The following is an 18,118-nucleotide window of genomic DNA, read 5'->3' as shown; positions in this document are numbered from 1 at the left end:
CGGCATACAACCGTAGACAGAGACAAGCCATATCAGTAGACGCCAGTGAATACACAATTGGGATCGCGTGTTTTTTTTGCATTTTCTTAGTTCGCCGTTCAAAATTTCGGGGCACACCAAGAAAGATCTTGCGTCTTGCGACCGAAATGTTATATAAACAATAATCAATCGTTGTTTTGGAGAAAAAAAAATCACAGTAGCTTCGTACTTTGCCAGATAAAACTATATAGTACAGTACAGTTTTGCTGTTTGAGGTCCCAATGTGATTCATGTCAGGGTTTGCCAGGTAAAACTATATCGTACCATCTCTTATCATGAAACAAGAAGGGTTGAGATTTCTTATCTACTGCTGTACTATGACCAGTGCAGCATTCGGGGGCAACATGGCTAGATCTATTTGTATTGGCCACCTCTAGATTTCGTCACGGTCGCTGTGATGTAAATAAGGTTAGGGCACGTGATTGTGGACGAGATTGTGGGTTAGGGTTTTGGTAAGGGTTAGGGCTAGGTCCAGGGTTAGGGTTAGCGCTAGCCCTGTTTACATCTCGTCACCGTTAACCAAATCTTGAGGTTCCTTAAATCTTCGTTGCTGTATTTTCTCGCAATTTTTGTCAGCTTTGATGTCTCATAACGTTTTTGATTTTAAAGCCACAGTTATGAATAATCCACAGATTTGTGGCAATATAGTTGTTTTCTTTGAATCTACATAACAAAAAACTACCAGCTTATAATCCCTGTGACCTGTTTGAGGTCAAATGGAAGGTTAACCTTTTTTTTAGGGTCAAAGATCTGATAAAAAGGTCAATGTCAAAGTTCATGGACGTGAGGTCAACGAAATGGTCCCCTATTGAAAGCCCTGCCTATGCCCTAATCAGAAACATACAAAAACATATAACATGTGGTTCTTCTAAGAATTATTTTGTTTACTATTTGCCCAGTAACAGTTACCAGTGGTAAAACGCCAGTTTAGCGGATGAGTTTATAGGGTTAAGTAATAGATCTAACCGGGAAACAACGGCCTTTGGTGGTGGCTGTATAATAACCGATGTTGAGCGAAAAAGTTCCCCAGAATTTTCCAGTCTGGTCAGTGGTGCAGGGGGGAGGGGGTCCAGGCCCGCTACTGGGGGGGGGGGGGGGAAGGCGCCCCCCCCCCCCCCACCGAAAAAAGTATCGCTCGCCCTGTGAAAAAATTTCCGACCATAAAAAAATAGATATACATTGTCCGTCAATTTTACAGCACACCTGAGAACAATTCCCCCCCCCCCCCCCCACACACACACACCGCTCGTTGCTCTGAGTTAGTTAGTAGTTACGGCCCTGGGGGATTCTGGCAAGCAAAAACGTCTAGTCATTATGAATAAACAAATATCCGAGGTCACATAATCATTGACGGCGAGTTAAAGACCCATTGGCAGTTGGAATTTGATATATTAAGAGTAGACCGTAGCGCCACTGTCTGGGCAACATTTACCTCATAGCACACTGCATGGCGTATGCCCACGTCATTTGCCCACCAGGTGCAGAAAAGTAGGACGTTAAACTCCATTTTATTTCATTTCATTGACAGTGCATTCACTCTGTGCTGACACTTGGACTTGAGGGTCGAAATAAGAGCAGGCTGATTTCATGATGTTATTCACAATTTCTTATGAACATTTTATATTAAATGAACCATACATTACTTTTTGTTCAACCAAATTATCGCTGCACAAATTATCGCTGCACGGATCTGCCTGACTTCACTTGTTTACGTCATTTATTATGTCTTTGAAGTTAAATTTAAAGGTAAGAAAAATTACTAATATGAATTCTATTTATAGCAATTCTCGCTCTGTCTCATTTCTCCCCTTTTGCATGCCCATTTTTGTTGATTTTTTGGTCTAGAATGGATGAAGAGGGTTCGAATTAACATTTTCTGCCAGGTTTTGGTAAATATTCATGATTTTGAGGCGGAAGGATAAACAGGTTGGCTACGGTGGTATGTACCGCTACTAGTTACATGTTTTTAGTATGCTTCTTCAAGTTTGTGTATCTCAAAATTTTGGTGGTCAACCTCATACAAATTTTAGTGCAAAGACATGACCATTTGTTCCTCTGTCTGTAGTGAAAAGCATTCAGCCCAACGAGAATTTGGGGAAAAGTTGGAGGTGGGCGAATATGCGAGAATTAACATTGAAGTCAATGGGGAAATTAATGGTGGTCTGCATCCTGCTCTTTGGGTTAATAACTAGAGTTATCTCCCTTATACCAACTGTTCTCAAGTTTTCCCTCACGCTTAAGACTTACATGCAGATTTGTTTCAATTCTATTTATGTTTTCTTTATCTTGGTTTTGATTTTATGGCACGAATTAAATAATACAAGACATAAAATATTTAGACCCTATTTATTTTTTTCCCTTTAAAACGCGGCTATATATTTCACTGTCAGCTTTGCATGGTGACGTATAACAACAAATATAGCTTTGATAACCCAGTCGGTAATTGCAGTACCTTTTAACTGGAATTGGAAGACTAGTTAATTGAGACAATAACAAAATGGAAGGCGTTTTGTGGAAGTGGACGAATTATTTATCAGGTAATATTAGATTGTGATTTGCTTGGATTATTTCAGTTGTCTTTTTAATAGTTCTGTATTAATTAATGAAATGGAAACCAGTTTTGTCTACATACAGGAAAACGGTTGACACATTTTCATTTAGAGTGAAACATATTGCAATCATTGTAACAGTTTCCCCCAAAATAAAATACAAAATAAAATCTGTCAGAATATCCGGGATTTGCGGAAACCCAGAAATGATATGCGATACACAGTATCACAATTTTATGGAATACAATTACTGCTTATTATTGAGCGACGTTTCGACTAGGCTGCTCTAGTCTTTATCAATTGCAAGCCATGATAAAATCAGACAGATAGAGAGAGAAATGGGGTTTAAACAATGTCCACTCGACACAAACTAGGTCATTTCAGGATTAGCACATGGTTCAACCATAATTCAATAATTCAATTCGCATGCACGTAGGGGTCTTTGGCAGTAGGAGGAAACCAGAGGACACGGAGGACCCAGAGAAAACTCACGAGGTTGGACAGACGACCCTTATTCTCCTTGTCAAGTAGGCCTACAGCTGACTTAATTAATGACAGACCTAACCTTATGATAACCATTCCCAGGGCTAGAAATTCACTCAAATCTCCAAATCTAATTCGCGCAGGGATTCTCGCAAGAGCTTTTCTAAAAAAAAAAAATCTCGGAGAATTGTCGAGTCCCACTATTGAATGTCAGTCAGTCTCAGTGTTCATCATGGGGCTGTATTTTGTCAGCTTTAGCCGATTGATGTTTATTCAAGCTGATTGGTAAAACAATGAATCGGCCACTTTGGTATCGTAAATAATCAATCTACTTTCGGCTAAATTACAACTGGTTAATTATTACTTGTTGATTAAGTAGTCAATCAACTTGCTTGTCGGCTACAACACAGTCATACCTTCGTGAGAATCAGCCATATGTGGTTCATAATCCGAGTAATTAGCACCAAGAGTTGAAAGCACATGTCAGTTACTTTCCTTTGAGTTGAATTTTGTCTGTGCAGCAACATTTCCCTCTTCTCTTTTCATCCAATTCAAATTAAGTAAGCTTACACAAGACATTTTTGTAGGGGGGTTGGATATCAGAAACTAGAAGTACATGGTGTAAATAATGAAATAATTTATTGAGGTAAGCTTGTTTATTTCAGGATGGCAACCACGATGGTTTGTTCTAGATAATGGAATATTATCGTATTATAAATCACAGGAAGATGTCAACAATGGTTGTAAAGGATCAATTAAAATGTCTGCTTGTGACATCTCAGGTTAGTCGTTCGTGTTTGTAATTAAATCAAGAAGTTTTGGAATTACACGTCAATATACTTCCACCTTTGATAGGACGTGTACATCGTACAATATTTGTATCATCAATAGGTCCATGGAAGACAAAATCAATATTTATATCATCAATAGGTCCATGGAAGACAAAATCAATTGTTAAAAATGTTGATAAAGCCTGTGTTGAAATATAATTGATTTTGTTTTCCACTGTCGACAGTTAAAACCAGAGAGCCACAGTGGCCTATCCCTGCATAGGCCGAGAAATTTCATCACCGTGCCAGTGATGCAAGACAGTTGGAATTCGATTTGAGGGTAGGCTGTATTGCGGCAAAATTTCCCTCACAGCATATGTACTGTATGGCATATGTCCATCTTTATTAGCCCAGTTGGAGCATTACAGTAGGACGTTGAACCCCATTTTAATTTAAATTATTTCCAGTCTCAACTTTTATTTGTTGACGTCCAGGCATTGGACGTCTTGGTCTCGGGGGAACCAGGATAGTGGCATCAAAGAATTTCAGGAACACAGGTGTCAAAGAGTTAAGAAGTTATCAGAAAATGCAGAAGATGTGATCATTTTTGTTTTTATTATTCCAGTTCATCAGACGGACCACTCTCGTATCGATCTGATTATTCCTGGAGAACAGAGATATTACGTTAAAGCTGCTAATTCCCAGGAACGACAAGAATGGTTGGTGGCACTCGGATCATCAAAAGCAGCGTTCAACAGTTCACACAACCGACCAGAATCAGGTACATAGATTAACATTTCTTGACCTGGGAGCTGCAGTGGCTCAGTCAGTAATATGGTTGCTTGGTAACCGGTAGGTCTCGTGTTCAATCTTGGTGTTGACTGATTAAGTTCATCAGGATAATCTGGCGTGATTCCCCCTTCCTTTTCAGTGGAGGTCCTGCGTTTGATCCCTGAATTGGCTGATAAATTTCATCAGGGTTTTCTGGCATGGTTCCACCTTGTCAGTGGTGCAGAACGGAGGACCTGGCAAAGGGCAACTTATAGTGGTTCGGATGGTATGAAAAACGAGGTCCCGTTTACACATTGGTGTGCACATTAAAGAAACCATGACAATTGGCATTTGAAATTAAAGTAGGCAGTAGCGCCACTGTCACAGTAAAATTTATTTCATAGCACACTGTATAGCGTATGCCCGTCTTCATTAGCCCAGTCAGAGCAGAACAGTAGGACGTTTAACCAGGGAATATGATAAGCCGTATCGCATCGCAGTTTGCTAAACAAGAATGACGTAAGTGCGAATCAAATATTTAGTTGATTAACAGAAACTTTAAGGGAATTTGTGAATCAAATTTCTTATTCAAAATTAAGTGTGAAAAAATGTTTAACAACATGATTTTCCATTCCATGGCGTTTGGTTGAACCATTATGAACCCTGGGGTGGGGGAGGGGGGCAATAAATTTTTTTTGTTCAACATTAGTAGGGATTTTCTTATTACTAGATGACCGTAACACTCTGGGTTCATACTGTTGATTAAAGTTGCCGTCGTCTACTAAACTTTGACGGGAATAGAATGGAAACGTCAATATGCCAATAATATTGTGTGTCTGTGGAGTGCTTAATAGAATGTAATTATTTACAATATTTGTTTATTGTTTCAGGAGAATTATCACCTGATATTATTAAATCCAAGAAATCGGAGTTACGTTTGTACTGTGATTTCCTCATGCAACAAGTGCATTCCGTGAAACAAATCGTAAAAGCAGAAAACGGTCCCCCTGATGAAGAGGTATCTATACAATATTTTATTCATGTAAATTTACCAAATTTATATAATAAATATAGGATACGATAACAAGCTTTATTGGCTTATATAAAATCGATTCCTTAAAATGGATCTTTAACAGATTTACAACTGGCAATCATAATGAAATGAAATGAAATGGGGTTTAACGGAAAACCACGTTGGAAAATCCAGATGAACTTTCTAGGCCAATGCAGGGATCGATCACACGGCCTCCAGACTAGCGAGCCAGCGTCTTGCCCACTTCAGTCGGCTGTCTAGTCATTCGGATGGGACGGAAAACTGAGGTCCCGTGTATACATTGGTGTGCACGTGAAAGATCCCTTGGCAGCTGGAATTTGATGTAAGAGTAGGCCATATTGCCGCTCTCTGGGCAAAATTTCTCTCATAGCACACACTGTATGCCCGACATCATTAGCCCAGTCGGAGCAGAATAGTAGGACGTTAAACCCCATTTAATTTCATTCATTTTCTTTTAACGATTCAGCTATAGTTTGCCAGGGTGATTTGGAGCTTATTGTAAGTGGTTGCGGACGCAAAGATGCAAAAAGCGTGCTAAAATATGAAAATAGCGTGTTAGATTTGAACTATAACGCGAAGATTTGCGTCTACAGTAATTTTGTTTAAAAGCAAATTTTAAAACTTGAGTTTTTCTATAGCTGAATTCTCTGAAAAGGTTGAAAATGTTTACGATAAAATTTTACGCAAGACACCATTTTGATGTGTATAGACTCACTTTCCTTTAACAAACTCTGAGTCTGAACGAAAAGACCGGCTATAATTGACCACTCGTAACTTAACCAATGAAATAACAATACGTCACCTTCCCGACAAATAATATATGCAAAACTGAAACCATGTGATATTATTGACCAATCATGTTATCCCTAACTATATTGACCCTCAGAAGACGAACAGGCCATTTCACACGGTTTACGCAGCCGTAACTAAAATACTACTGATGTAGTATTTTGGTCTAAATGACAATTGCTGCATTTTGTAAACGCAAAAAACAATAAAATACACATTTGTGAACAAGTGCTGGTTAGGACGAAGGTCCAAACGATCAAATTCTGTTCCAATTCTTCCAGTTGGCACCTGGCAGAAAAATGTTGTATTAATTTTAAATTGTTTACGTGATTACAACTAGAACTCCTGAAAGTTTATGCTTGTTACACTTTGTTTTTGCTCCTATTTTTAAAAATAACAATTAAAAAATTGCTTCTGGTATTGGAAGTAAGATTCGAACCCTGCTCTGTATGTTGGTTTTTATTTAATCTGTTTCTTCTTTTCGTTATAGAAATTAACAGAAGCGTCTCACCTGTTAGGGGCTACTTGTGACACTTTTATCCAGACATTAGAAGATTGTATGAAGCTGGTTAGTACAATGCCTGTTTATGAAATGCCCCATCAACATGTTACAGACTCGGCTATTCCACCCTCACCCTCTCATGGCCGTGTTAGAAGGGTAAGTCTATATGTTGTCGTTGTTGTTTATTACAGTTTTAACATCCAATATATGATATAAAGTATATGTTGATTTAATTACGTTTTTGACATATGATGGGTTGGATGGCCGAATGGTTAGGGTGTGCACATTGTATCATAAGGTCTGTCATTGAGTCAACTGGCGTAGGTTTCAATTCCCCGGTTGTACATGACAAGGAGTAGGATCACCTGTCCAACCTCATGGGTTTTCTCCGGGTCCTCCGGTTTCCTTTCACTGCTAAAAAACCCTATACGCAAGGGAATTATTGAAATAAAATGACCTAGTTTGTGTCGAATGGACGTTAAGCCACATTGTGTACTATATGTTAGTTAGGTTGCCCCTCGAACCTTTGTTTTCTACCACTGCTGAAAGACCCTATTATCTTCAAGCGATTTAACGACATAAAACAACCATGTGTTAGTCCCAAAATGACCTAGAGGTTGTATTTCCCCCTTCCCCTGTCGCTGCCTCTCCAGCCAGGAAGACAGTTAACCTTGTGGGGAATTCAATCTTTATTGTCCAGACCGAAGACCAATTGGGATGGAGCAGTTAATCAATAATTATTTAGCTCGTTGAATTGTTCTGATTATTTTTCAGTCAAGTTCTAACAAGAGTCAAACATCCAGACCTAACTCAGTAGAAAAGTAAGTTAACACGTTCTTTGTCTTTTAAATCCTAAAAACATTTTCATACATGACTGATATGTGCCCTTGTCTTTAATATCCAGCTATTCCACTCTTCCAGCAAGGGTCTTGAAAGTTCCATGCAGACATCTCATTCTGCAAGCCAGAGACTGGAGAGTCCCATCAGGGTCTTTCATTCTGCAAGTCAGTCCTGAAAAGACCCATTAGACTGTATCACTCTGCAAGCAAGGGTCTGGAAAGCTTTACCACTCTTCACCTGGCAGGCAAAGGTCTGGAAAATTCTACCAGAGTCTTTAACCCGACAGGCAAAGGTGTGGAAAATTCTACCAGACTCTTTCACCCATTGGGCAAAGGTGTGGAATGTTTCATCCGTCTTTCACTGTTTTATCCAACCCTTTCATGCTGCCTGTGAAGACATGAAATGTGGGAAACCTATATTTTTATTTTTCTTAATTCTTTTTCAGACAAATACCTAATCGCAGATCATCAAGTAGTTCTACAGAGGGGGCACCACCACCACCACTGTCTTCATCAACTCGACCACGCACAGTTTCCGATGTTTCTCATTCAGAAACGACCATAAGTGAACATTCCACCAAAGAAATCCCCCGAACGCGAACATCTTTATCGGAATCTAACGTAATTCCAGAACAACCCACTGAAACTCTAGTCACAAAGAAAGTGAATTCCTCCACTGTACAGTTACCTCCCTTGTCTGTAAATAGTTCCGAAGACATGGAGTCGCCCGAAGATTTTCAAGATGCCATTGATCCTAAATTACCAACATTCTTTTCAAGTTTAGAAAAAAGGTTTTTATACGTTGATAATCTACTTGGAAATATATTGTCATCACTCCTGTTTGCCATTCACATCCGACCACCAATGGAGGAGGGTGGATAACTGAATGGTTGGCGTGTGTTCATTGTATCATAATCTCTGCCATCGAGTCAATTGGCGTAGTTTCGATTCCCCAATAATTTACGCGGGGATACATTATCGTCACTCCTGTTTGTCACTCACATCCGCCCACCAATGGTTAGTGTGTGCGCGCTGTATCATAAGGCCTGCCTTTGAGTCAATTGGCGTGGTTTCGATTCCCAAGTTGTACGAGACAAGGAGTAGGGTTGCCTTACCTACTTTGTATCGAGTGGACGTTAAACCCCATCTCTCTCTCTCTCTGTTAAGAAAACAACCTATCAAAATTTAGACTTCGGTGGCTGATTGGTTTACCTCATGCTTGGTTTTGATACCCCGCTTGTACGTGACAAAATGTCCAACGTTGTGGGTTTTCTCTGGGTTCCCCAGTTTCCTCCCAGACCTGAAAACCCATCCTTGCAAGTGAATTATTGAAATATAATTGAACAATTTGTTATTTTCTCTACAACCGTTCAGATCTTCATGTAGTGTAGGCCATTGAAAGTATAAAGAAACAAAACTATATAGATCTGTATTATAAAAAGATTGGGCAATGAATGATTGAAATGGGGTTTAATATCCTACTGTTTCCAGGACGTTGTTCTGTCTTCATGTGCAGAAATAATAAACATTTTGTAAATATACTAGTTTTCAACTTATTTTATAATTTATTTATTTTAGTTTTTCAGATCTAGATTTAACCACACCAGATGGTATTATAGTACCAGATTTTCTGTCAGCGTGTCAATGTATTATTCCCTTGTTTGGTAAGTCATCACATGTTTCACCTTATACTCAACATATGAAGTGGTGGGTATCCCTACCAGATTTCTTTTATGAAGCTACTAGTTTTTTCTTATGCGACCTCTTCAGGTTTCGGTGTGCTAGGTTTTGCGACTTTTACCTTTATATAGTCGTCAAAAAATGTATTGAAATCCAATAAATATCACAGGCTGGTGATGACATCGAGAGTTGATTGTGGGCTGGATGAGTTAATTAATGTCTAATTAATAATTTAGATAACATTTCAGACCTAAAGAAAGACCTGCAATAGGCAGATTTAGCTCTTGCCTAATGTATGTTTAACGTTATTTGATAATTGTGTGTTCTGTGCAGGGAATCTCATGTTTTTTTTATGTAGCACCTTGGAGCACAACGGTGGATAAAATGCCATATAAGTGTTCATAATCTTTTAATAATGATAAAATTCTATTGGTTGATTACCATTTGCAAAAAAAAAAAAAAAAAAAAACTGCAGCAGAAATGCAAGGAAATATTTATTTATCTACTGTTACACAAAGCTGAAGTAAATTGGTTTGGTTTTTTTTTTAAAATAGAAATTAATATATTTGTAGATAAGTTAAATGGAACAGCCTTTGCTCCTGTAAAAATGGATTTTGCCGGAAATATCAGAGTAAGTAACAAACTTCAAAGGGTCAAACAGATCACAATTCTATGGAATACAATGACTAATTATTACTGAGCGGGGGGGTTGGATGGCTGAATGGTTAGCGTGCGCGCGCTGTATCATAAAGTCTGTCATTGAGGCGACTGTTGTGGTTTCGAATCCCCGGTTGTACGTGACAAGGAGTAGGGCCGCCTGTCCAACCTCGTGGGTTTTCTCCCGGTCCTCCGGTTTCCTCCCACTGCTAAAGACCCCTACGCGCAAGCGAATTATTGAAATAAAATTAAAACCATATGTTAGTCCCGAAATGGCCTAGTTTGTGTTGAGTGGACATTAAACCCCATTTCTCTCTCTCTCTCTATTACTGAGCGACGTTTCCACTAGACTTCTCTAGTCATTGCTTGAATAGTGAAGGGGGGGTTGGATGGCCGAATGGTTAGCATGTGCGCCCTGTATCATACGTTTTTTTTCATTGAGTGAACTGGCGGGGTTGCGAATCCCCGGTTGTATGTGACAAGGAGTTTGGGCGTCTGTCCAACCTCATGGGTTTTCTCCGGGTTCATCCCACTGCTAAAGACCCCTACGCAGAAGCGAATTATTGAAATAAAATTGAACCATATGTCAGTCTCGAAATTGCCTTGTTTGTGTCGAGTGGACGTTAAACCCCATTTTTCTCTCTCTCTCTCTCTACGAATCTTTTCCAAACTTTATTATAATGGTTCTTATGAGTAGTCGACAGGGTTGAACTTTAGTGCAATCAGCTGTTTTTGTTCCAGAGTTATGGTCCTTTATAATTAATTACCGTAATTTTGCTTGTCGACACTTTTTGCTTTCAGATAAGCTTGAATGCTGTATATGGCTACCTATTTTTTTTAGATAAATCTGCTGTAATTAGGAAGATTATTACTTAGATTATACAAGAAAGTAGATTTCACATTTTGTCAATTATTGTTGTATTTCGTTTATCTCGGATAAGAAAGATATTTTTGTTATGGAATGTGATAATTTTTAGCTGTCCAGACAAAATTTCCCTCATTAGTCCGGTTTGTGCAAAAAAGTAGGATGTTAAACTTTATTCCATTTCATAAATAAATAGATAAATTTTGTATTTTTTTTTAAAAGAAAATGAGACAGAAGTATTCAACCGATCCAGCCAAATTTGAAACGTTACAGAAAATGGTTTTATCTGAAGTACAGGCTAAACAACATACAAACTCAAACTCGGCTACCGTCGCATTGCTCTGGATGAAAAGGTTAGATGGAATTTGTAAAAAAAAACCCAGAAATTTAAGATTCTTTCTGGATCTAGAAATTTTACAAGTTTCTTTATTGACGAAAATTGTTATCAGCATAGTGGTTGTCAAACAGGGCACTGCCGTGGGAAACGAAATAATGTTTAATGTCCCACTGTTCTGCACGGACCGGTCTAATGAAGACTGGAATATGCCATGCAGTGTGCTATAAGGGTAATTTCCTCGGACAGTAATGTTTCCAACTATTCTCATTAAATTCCAACTGTCATTGGTTCTTTTAGCTCAGGTTTTCAACCCAGCTGAGTCCTCCGGTTTCCTCACATTGTTAAATACCCATGGTTTCCTCACATTGTTAAATACCCATAGACGCTAGCGAATTATTGAAATAAAATTGTATCATATTTTGCTTGTCTGCACTCTAAGAGTTCACATTTTTCCTTCCCATCTGAGTCCTCTGTTTTCCTCACACTGCTATGGATAAACCCATAAATGCTAGCGAATTAGTGACGTAAAATTGTTATCATATTTTCTTCCCATTATGTCCTAGTTTGGGTAGAGTTCTTTATTCATTAATGACAGTGATTGACAGTTGAAAATTAACACGAGATAGTTGTTATCTCTGCCAAATCTCGAGTTAGGTGTAGGACAGAGACTTTAATTGGTTGCTTTCTGTAATTATGGATAATGGTTTATCTGTGTTGGGAGCCACTGTGGCTCAGTGAGTTGCCCCCCCCCCCTCAGTGATTACCGAGAAAGATAATCATCAGTATTCCCGGCAGTGGTGTAGAACAGAGGGACTGGCAAGGGACCAAAAAAAAAAAGAGGCCCTACAAGATTTTCTTGCACGTATTCCAATTGTCATTGGTGCATGACAAGGACAGCTGTGTAATCGTTTGGATGGGTTGAAAAACCGAGGTTCAGTGTAAACATTAAGGTGCACGTAAAAAAGAACCCTCAACAGTTGGAATTTAATATAACATTAGGCCGTAGTGCCGCTGCCCGGGCAAAATTTCCCTCATAGCACACTGTATGGCGTATCCCCATCTTCATTAGCCCAGTCTGAGCAGAATAGTAGGACGTTAAAACCCCATTTCATTTCATCACCTGGGTTGTGTATACAACTTGACTCAAATGTATATTATTTCATGATATGAAACTAAACTATTTATTATTTTTACAGAGGATTAGAATTTATTCGTGAGATATTACGTGAGATTAATAGCGGAGAGATGGATCTAACTCTGTGTGCTAGCAACGCTTACAATAGAACTTTAAAAAACTATCATGGTTGGGTTGTACGAGGAGTGTTTGCCGTGAGTCTTTTATTTATTTGTTAAAGATGCAATCTGAGTAAAATAACAGATCTATATTTCATTTTGTATTTTTATGCTTTCGATGGCCTACACTACGGGGGTACTCAATTGAACATTCCGGAATTGAATTCCTTCAATTCCAAAAATAGTGACAATCGAGAGAAAAGGTGATTTCGGGCTACAGCACATGCGTCGACTGAATAAGTAAATATCTCAACCAACCGTGCAGCCGAAACCTTTTAATTACGTCACGATTCTACTCACACCACCTCCGTTGTTGGGAATGACAGAACTGTGACAGAACTGAATTCCGCGTTACTCGATTGCAATTCTGTCAATTCGGGACGTTCTGGACTGTGAATCGAGCATCCCCTACATGAAGTTCTAACCGGTTGTAGTGGAAGATCCCGTCAGAGGTCATATAAGCGGATTTTGACCCTATGACGTCAGATATTTGATTAACCAATCAGCGTTGATGTTTCTAGAGGGTTACCCACAGATCCATGCACCTCACGCCAAAAACTCGCTGTAACATACCATTTTTTTGGCTAATCCCTCACATTATCCAGAACGCGGATTATATAACAACTCGTCCAGATCCGAGTGTAGTAAAGACAAGTAAAACGAAATTTTGAACTATAAAAAACAAAACGAAGTAGGATCTGTGTTTTAACCCATTTAACCCTGAGCCAATTCAAATATTAGCTACCCTAACCCTAAGCTAATTAAATCAGCAGGGCCCATTTCCTGAGCCAATTAGTGGATTATTGTTAATCCTAATACCCTCTACAAAATTGCAAATAACTAAAAAATATTTTCTATACATAGAAATACTCTGTTAGAAAAATGTACAGATTGTCGTGTTCTTTCCAATGATATAAAATTCAATTTTACAAAGTAGAAATTATATTACTATAAATAACATTGAAAAGTCAGTTCCACTAAAATTATGACTTTTCTCTGTCATAATGGTAAAATAACGTGAACAAGTATCCCCTAATAATTTTTTTTTAAAAATAGAACATAAATATAGTCCCTCATGTTGGCAGCAGTGTTCAAAATAAATGTAAATATAACTTTTAAAAAGAAATATCACCCCAAGTGACGGTCACTTCATCGCTATCGGCATTTTAACATTTCTGTCTTTCTTTGGATATATGGTCGTCTCCTTTGCTTTATTGCGTCGAAAATAAAAATATATAGTTGAAATCTTCGACAATGTAATATTCCTCTATGTAGCTTGTATTAAATCCCAAAAGTTTTGATTCAATTTAGTTTTCCAAAGTCTAGAATTATTAGCCGTAAGTTTTGTGTTATCGTCTGTTTGAAAGCGCACCGTATCCAAGATGGCGGCGACACGCTTGATCTCGGTTCGTGTATCCGTATTCTTCGCATTATAACGTCAAAAAAAATAACAAATAGTTGATTTCTTCGACATTATCATATTCTACGATATGCCTGGCAGTAAATCATAAAAAATCTGATTTCATTTCACTCTTCATGTCATAAAATTATTAGCCGTAAGTGACAAGGTGAAAATATTGGAATACTGCCAAAGTCATTGACACGGTGTGAATTTTCACCTCTGACCTCTTACGTAAATACTGGAAGATCCTTTGTTGAAACGTATGTTTCTTATTCGATAATTGGCGAATATAACATTCCTTTTCATTGCGTGTTTTATTTTTATTACTCAATCACCATTAATTTATGAAATAAACACAATAGAAATCTGTTGATTGATCTGGCGCTTTTGTTCGCTAATGCCGTTGCAAAGAATGATGGGTCCGCGAGTTTATTCGCTACCGTGAGTCACTTGGTGCGAGTTGTTTCGCTATTGTCAAAAATGGGTTAATCAGATTGTTAAACATATATTACGTAAGAGCTAAATCTGCCTATTGCAGGTCTTTCTTTAGACCGTAAATGTTATATTAATTATTAATTAGACATTTATTAACATGACAAGATCATAATCAACTCGAGGTCATGGCTGAGATTTTAACAGATTGAAACACGATTGCCATATAATGATTTAATTTAAAATTGGTGAATCAATTCGAAATATTCAAGACTGACAATCAAGCTCTCCTTTATCGATTGCCATCTTTTGACCATATCTGAAGAATTCCAAAGGGAATTTTGAGCGATATGGAATCGATTAAAAAATCTCCTGCTGATTGCCAGCTCTAATTCATTTTCAGCTCATTGGTAATTCTTTTCACTCATGAAATAGAATAACATATTTTATTGTTTTTAATTTTACAGGTGGCAACCAAGGCGTTACCATATCGTGAAGTGTTTTTAGCACAGTTGGCTACAGAAGATTGCGATACCCAGGGTCAGATTTATGCTCATTCCGTTCAAGAGGATATCGAGAGCTACGTTAAAGGCCTGAACAACACAATCAAAGTCATTGATCATTTTTACAAGTCAAATAATCTGGATGATCAAGAACAAATCTAAGCTTGCTATCGTCACTAATTCTGTTATACTACTGTAACTAGGGTATCGTGCTCTTTAAGTGGGAGTTTCTGTATTTACTATTTAGTTTCAGACCACTGTAGTCTGTGAAGTGCTCAACACTGCTCTGGAAAATGAACAGTTGTAAGTCCAACAGTCATATAAGTTTAAATTACGAGACAGTTTCTGTATTTAATGTTTTGTGATTAACAGACTAATTAATTACTCATCACGACTCGCGAAAGTAAACAGTTATAAACCCAACACATTATCTAATCTAGACAGACCATTTAAACTATACAACAGTAGAAACCAAATGGTTTTCACATATTCTCAATAAATTTGAATAATTGGCCAACAATGGTTTGAAACTAAACATTAAAATTGCAATTTCATATTTTTAAGTTATATTTTTAAAATGTATTAAAATAAAGCCTTAAAATAGATGGTATCTATAAACAGTCCTGCCTTGTTAAAGAATAATCCTATTAATCCTATAATTCACTATTGCCAGTTGAGAAATTGGCAAAAATATCATTTTTCTCTTCAAATTCAAACGTTTGAAGATAACTACTCCATGGTGGAGAATAGAAAACAAGGGAGGTAATTTGGAGGTAATTGTGTTATTATTTCCGGTGTAAATGAGTTTTAAGTGTGAGAATGACACCTAAAATGTATGATCGTATAATAGTGAGTTGACAACCTATTGAGCAAAAGACATAGAAATAATTATGTTTTGACTTTCTTAGAAAATATGAAATTGTAACTTTAAATGCAGAAACTCTTGGTAAAACAGCATTATTAAACGATACCCAAGTTGTAGTGTCAATGCATTTAAAAGTTTTATGTTTGTTAATTGTTAAAGAAAATTTTACGTGATTTAGTCCCACACAGAGACAGATGATATTGTAAGTTTTGATTTGTTCAAAACTGGGGGGAAATCTATGTTTATTTAAATTAGGTCGGTCAGCGTATGTAGGTCACAGCGATAATTTCAGATTTAGAATAACCTTAATTTTCATGCACGACACTGAAAGCTGATCAAATTAACAAAACATAATAAAAGACAAGCACCCTAACTGGATAAATAAGTCTACTCACTGTTTCCAGTATTTCCATGATTAACAGTATTATACAAACTGTACTAAAGATTTAAATCAAGAACTGGTCATTCTTCTTATATAAAATAGTTCAAAAATAGATAACGAAAACTGAGGTCTGTCCTTGAGTCAACTGGCATGGTCTTGATTCCCTGATTGTACTTGACAAGGAGTAGGGTCGCCTGTAGAAACTCAGAAGTTTTCTCTGGGTCCTCCCGCTGCGGAAGACTCCTATGTGCAAGCAAATTATTGGAATAAGATTGAACCATTTGTTAGTCTCGAAATGACCTGGTTTATCTCTTAATTCCTTTGTTTTCCATCAGTAAACTGGGTATGAACTTCATGGAATTATTTGATGTCAATTTTCACACCACATTGAATTGTAACTTAGGTTATATACATTTGTCATTTTCATATATGGTATGTCAAGTTTGAATTCATTTATTTGTTTTAGGTCACAATTTTATTGAGTAGCAGTAAGTGATTGAATATGATAACAGATATAAAATGAAATGAAATTGTGTTTAAGGTCCTACTTTTTTACATTAATCAGGCTAATCAACACTGGTGTCAAGGGGGGAGGCTATCCGAAAATTTTTGTTCTGAAATGTTAAAGCTGTTGTATTGAAAATAGTACAAGTAGTTAGAAAATGTAATAAAGGAGGGAAAATTAACATTAAAAAAAAGTTGTTGCCAGGGTAACTCATTTTGGGGGAAAAAATTATGAAAAACGTAGGTACGCTATATCTCTGTAACTAATTCAGATATCTTCACCAAATTTGCAGGTTATATAAACTAATATCTCCCACAGAATCAGACAGAAAGCAATTTGAATTATCATTAATATTATAAAAGTTATCAAAATATTTCTCCAAAGGCAAAATATTGTAGTGAGGCAAATGTTTTAAACATCATTTTCCAAGAAACTATAAAAATTATAGAGAAAAACTCTTTGTCTGGTTTTAGGGTTATCATTAAAGAATAAGCAGTCCAAAAATGAGACATTTATCTTCATTATTATCAGAGATATGTGGTGTACCTACGTTTTTCATACTTTTTCCAAACAAATGTGTTACCCTGGCAACAACTTTTATTTTTTTTTTTTTAATATTAGTTTTCCCTTGTTTATTACATTTCCTAACTACTTGTGCCATTTTCAATTCAATAGCTTTAGAATTTCAGAAAACATTTTTCGGGTAGCCTCACCCCTCAAGTCTCTCTCTCTCACTCTATGGAAAAGTAAAATATTAAACCCAATTTCATTATTTTTTTTTAATCAAATCAATAATTTACCTCGATGACTCGATTTCCTAGCCCTAAGAGCAGATAAAATTAGAAATTATAATCATATCAAGGACAGTATTTTGTAAACTTTGTTGAACTGAAGAGTATAAGGAACATAGCAAATTATGCATTTATTATAAAATATGTTTTGTTGACTGTATTTAATAAGCTTTGATTCTATTATAAATTTAATTTAAATGGAAGAGAATTACTAATATGATATTTATTAAACTTTAGAGACATTAACTGATCATTTCCCTTTAATTAGCTTTAATCAAACAATTAAAACATGGATATCTGTAAAATAAATATGCTGAAATTAAAACTGGGAAGTGTGTAGGAAATACGGTGAAATTCCACCTGAAATGTTGTAGAAAATACAGTGAAATTCCACGTGGGATATTTGTAGAAAATGCGGTGAAATTCCACCTGGTTTGTCTGTAGAAAATATAAATTATTATTATGGGATAGATATATTATCTGGTGCAATATTTATAGCGGAATATTTTATCGTATATATATAGGTGAGATTAAATGAACTGATGTGGGAAATATAGCTCTATTTTACTAATTGTAATAAGTAGTACCCATTATAAACACAGCGGGGGGG

General features: G+C 36.9%; 1 protein-coding gene across 1 annotated transcript; it reads left to right on the top strand.

The window, feature by feature from the left end:
* The first annotated feature begins 2,515 nt into the window (after positions 1-2,515).
* LOC126831566 (pleckstrin homology domain-containing family A member 3) lies at positions 2,516-18,118 on the top strand. The gene is made up of 12 exons (XM_050562136.2): positions 2,516-2,576; positions 3,737-3,853; positions 4,467-4,622; positions 5,503-5,630; positions 6,946-7,113; positions 7,732-7,778; positions 8,243-8,587; positions 9,375-9,460; positions 10,049-10,107; positions 11,221-11,351; positions 12,532-12,664; positions 14,930-18,118. Exons 1-12 carry the CDS (start codon positions 2,537-2,539, stop codon positions 15,125-15,127), a joined length of 1,608 nt encoding a protein of 535 aa, XP_050418093.1. The 5' UTR covers positions 2,516-2,536; the 3' UTR covers positions 15,128-18,118.

This window comes from Patella vulgata, chromosome 9 (genome assembly GCF_932274485.2).
Source record: "Patella vulgata chromosome 9, xgPatVulg1.2, whole genome shotgun sequence".
Lineage (NCBI taxonomy): Eukaryota > Metazoa > Mollusca > Gastropoda > Patellidae > Patella > Patella vulgata.
The sequence above is the reverse complement of the archived record's forward strand: the minus strand, read 5'-3'. Positions and strand labels throughout refer to the sequence as shown.